The 3,024-nt window shown below is 60.3% G+C and overlaps 1 protein-coding gene across 1 annotated transcript; it reads right to left on the reverse strand.

The window, feature by feature from the left end:
* Positions 1-43: 43 nt before the first annotated feature.
* Positions 44-1,423, reverse strand: VDBG_01865 (predicted protein; the record flags this gene model as incomplete). Its single annotated transcript, XM_003007631.1, has 4 exons — positions 44-180; positions 392-756; positions 812-973; positions 1,191-1,423. The coding sequence occupies 4 exons, from the start codon at positions 1,421-1,423 to the stop codon at positions 44-46; spliced, it is 897 nt and encodes a 298-aa protein (XP_003007677.1).
* Between the last annotated feature and the right edge of the window lie 1,601 nt (positions 1,424-3,024).

The following is a 3,024-nucleotide window of genomic DNA, read 5'->3' on the forward strand; positions in this document are numbered from 1 at the left end:
GTCCGTCCCCTTTTTGGCCGGCCTCCCGCCGAATGGCTTTGCGTCACGCCTCCCCCCCCTCGGAGACTTCCCGGTCGGGCGGTGAGACGACAGAGCGGGGGGCCCTGTTGGTGGATTCTGGTTTTGTGTGGGGGGGCGATTCCACCCTCAAACGGGCTCCCGGCCGGGTAAAAGGGTGGCCTGTTGGAGCCCAAGGAAGGTCATAGGAGGGGAGAGAGGGAATGGACGGAGAAATGTTGGGCATAGATGAGGGAAGGGGAGGTGTGTAATCAGGAAAGTTGAGGAAATCTTGAATGTCACCGTCAGCATCCGGGATTCAGCCCAGTATTATGTACCGTATCTGTGACCCACCCCCCAAAAAAAAAAAAAAAGGACAACATGGGACTCTTACCAGCTCCGATCTCCAGGTCCGGAAATGTGGCGTCCGCACCAGTACTGGTCGCCGAAGTCGCGGGATCCCATGTCAAAAAGTCCCAGGTCGGGGACCCGTCGACAGAGGAGAGCGCGGCGCCGGCGTTGACATCTGGTAGGGCACAGGCGGCAAAAGGGTCCAGACCCTGCCACCCCTGAGGACCCGGGAGACCGAGGGCTGCGATGTCATCGAGGCTTATGATCTCCGCGGGCCAGTCAAGGGCATCACTCGGGGTCGAAGCGAACCTCGAGCTGCGAGGGCTGGTAGAAGAAGACGGTCTGGCGAACCGCCGCTGCTGCTGAGCATCCGGTAGCGGGCATTGTTGCAGAGTGTGGGCGGCCTCTCTATGAGGCCGGGAGGCGGTTCAATTCGAACGGTGTCGAAAACGCTTTTGCGTACGCGATGGTACGGATGAGAGGAGGAGGGGGGATAATGAGAGAAGGAGGGGATGTTTCGAGGTCGTTGACGTCGGGGCTTATCAGCATAAATGGGACTGGGAAGCGGCACAGCGTCATGGCGCGATCACTCGTCCGCGGGCCATCCGAGACGGGAAAAGAGGGGCTGCGACGGCCCTAGTCATGTCACGTGAAATGACTCATCGGAGATAGCCCGTTTGCATCATAACGCACCGGTACATACATGTCAGCACGACACATGCAATCCCGGAAGTATCCGGCTCGGCAACATTGACCAGGGCTGACGCGCGGGGGTGTGGAGGGTGGTCGTGCTGACACGCCAAGGAACACACTGCACGGGAATCAGGATCAACCACACGCACCACCCACCACCGTCCGGAATAGGCCGCCAGGTAAACTCGGACCAACACGGCATTTGTCTGCCTGATCGTGCTGACGGCTGCCTCATGCACACTTTCTCCTTTGGTGATCGGCGAGACGAATCTGACGCGGAATCAAGCTGCCTCCTCCACCTTGACGGTGCCTTTTCGAACATATCATCAGGCACCTTCACCTCCCTCCAATCTGGGAACAGCGCCAGCGGGCTGTGCTCCATCGTCGTGATCGATTTTTCTACTGTCAATATACCGCCTGTCTCCCTGTCTTTTCTTTGTTCGAGCATCTGGCCCACATCATGGCTAGCTAATGCTCACATCTACTGCCGCTCATGGAATCCCTCCCACGCAGACCAAAGGCCGGGCCAGGCAATGACTCTGAGTGAATTACAGCCCTTCAAATGATCCTGCCGAATCCACTGACTAACATTTTCCTCTCTTCCTTCTCCTTCAAGCTCAAGCTCCCCAACAGTATCACCAAGCAACCACGCCAGCCAAGATGCTGCCTCTGTCACTGAACGTCAACGACTCAGCCGTACGAGCACGGCCAAGGTCCGTACGGGTTGCGTCACCTGCAAGAAGCGCCATGTCAAATGCGACGAGACCAAGCCGTACTGTATGAACTGCCTCAAATCACGCGGCTACTGCGAGGGCTATGTGATCAAGCCGAGAAAGAAGCGGTCCAAGCCGGAGACGACAGCCCCAACACCAGAATCGGCCGTGAGCAAACCCGTAGACCAGCTCATGCAACTCTCTCCGAGAAGACTGCTTGAGCCCAACGTCAACACGATGGACTTCGAGACGGACCTCAACGCCCTGTATTTCGACGAGTTCGTCAGCCTCATGCGCGTCTCCATCGGCGGAGGCACCGCGGCAGGGGCCAAGCTGTGGAGGACCACGATGCCGCAGCTGGCGCGCACGAATGATACCCTCCGACACGCCGGCATCGCCATCGGGGCTCTCGCCATGTCCCATCAGATGGAGCCCATGAGTCCGACGCAGGCTCTCACGACGCTGAGTCCGCATTACCAGCACGCCGTGGCCAGCTACTGCCGTGCCCTGCGTCTCCAGGGGCAGGCCTCGCCGGGGACGATTCTGCAGGACACACTCTTCCTGTCGGTGCTCTTCATCTGTTTCGAGATCATCAGGGGCGACCGCCAGTCCGCCCTGCAACACATCAATCATGGCTTGGCCGTGCTGTTCGCCACGGTGAGTGGCGACTACGGCGACATGTCGCACCTCGCTCCAAACCCGAAAGCCTTCCTCGCCGACCTCGTGGACACGTTCGCCAACCTCGCCCACCAGGCTCGCAGCGTTCTCGATGGGCGTATTGGGAGCGGGCCTTCGCTGCCGGCCCTCAACAAGGGGCTCGAGGAGAACGGCCAGACGTTTGAGGCGTTCACGCTGCTCCTGCTGCACTTGCCGAAAAGCACAGCCGAAATCGAGACGTGCCCAGTCGAGTTTCGCAACGTGGCCGAGGCCGAAGAGTACTGGGTCGCGACCCAGAGGCACAGCGCCCTTAAGGCGCCGGAAACAATGCAGCTCGTCTACGACTCGGGCCTGTTGCAGTCCGAAGATGACGACGAGGTCGACCGCATCATCGTCGACCTGCTGGCGCACCCCCATCTGGACCGCGTCTGCGCCGAGGTGTTCCGCGTCACTACCATCTGGGACGGCGCCTTCCAGCCGCTCTACCGCCGGCTCATGCTCGCGGGCACGGCCGACCGGGACAGCTACCTCCGCGCGCTGCACCTGCGGCTCATGTTCCTCATTGTGCACTTCATGTCGAAGCTGCCGCAGCTCGGCGACCACCGCACGGCGG

This window comes from Verticillium alfalfae, genomic scaffold (genome assembly GCF_000150825.1).
Source record: "Verticillium alfalfae VaMs.102 supercont1.2 genomic scaffold, whole genome shotgun sequence".
Taxonomy (NCBI): Eukaryota; Fungi; Ascomycota; class Sordariomycetes; order Glomerellales; family Plectosphaerellaceae; genus Verticillium; species Verticillium alfalfae.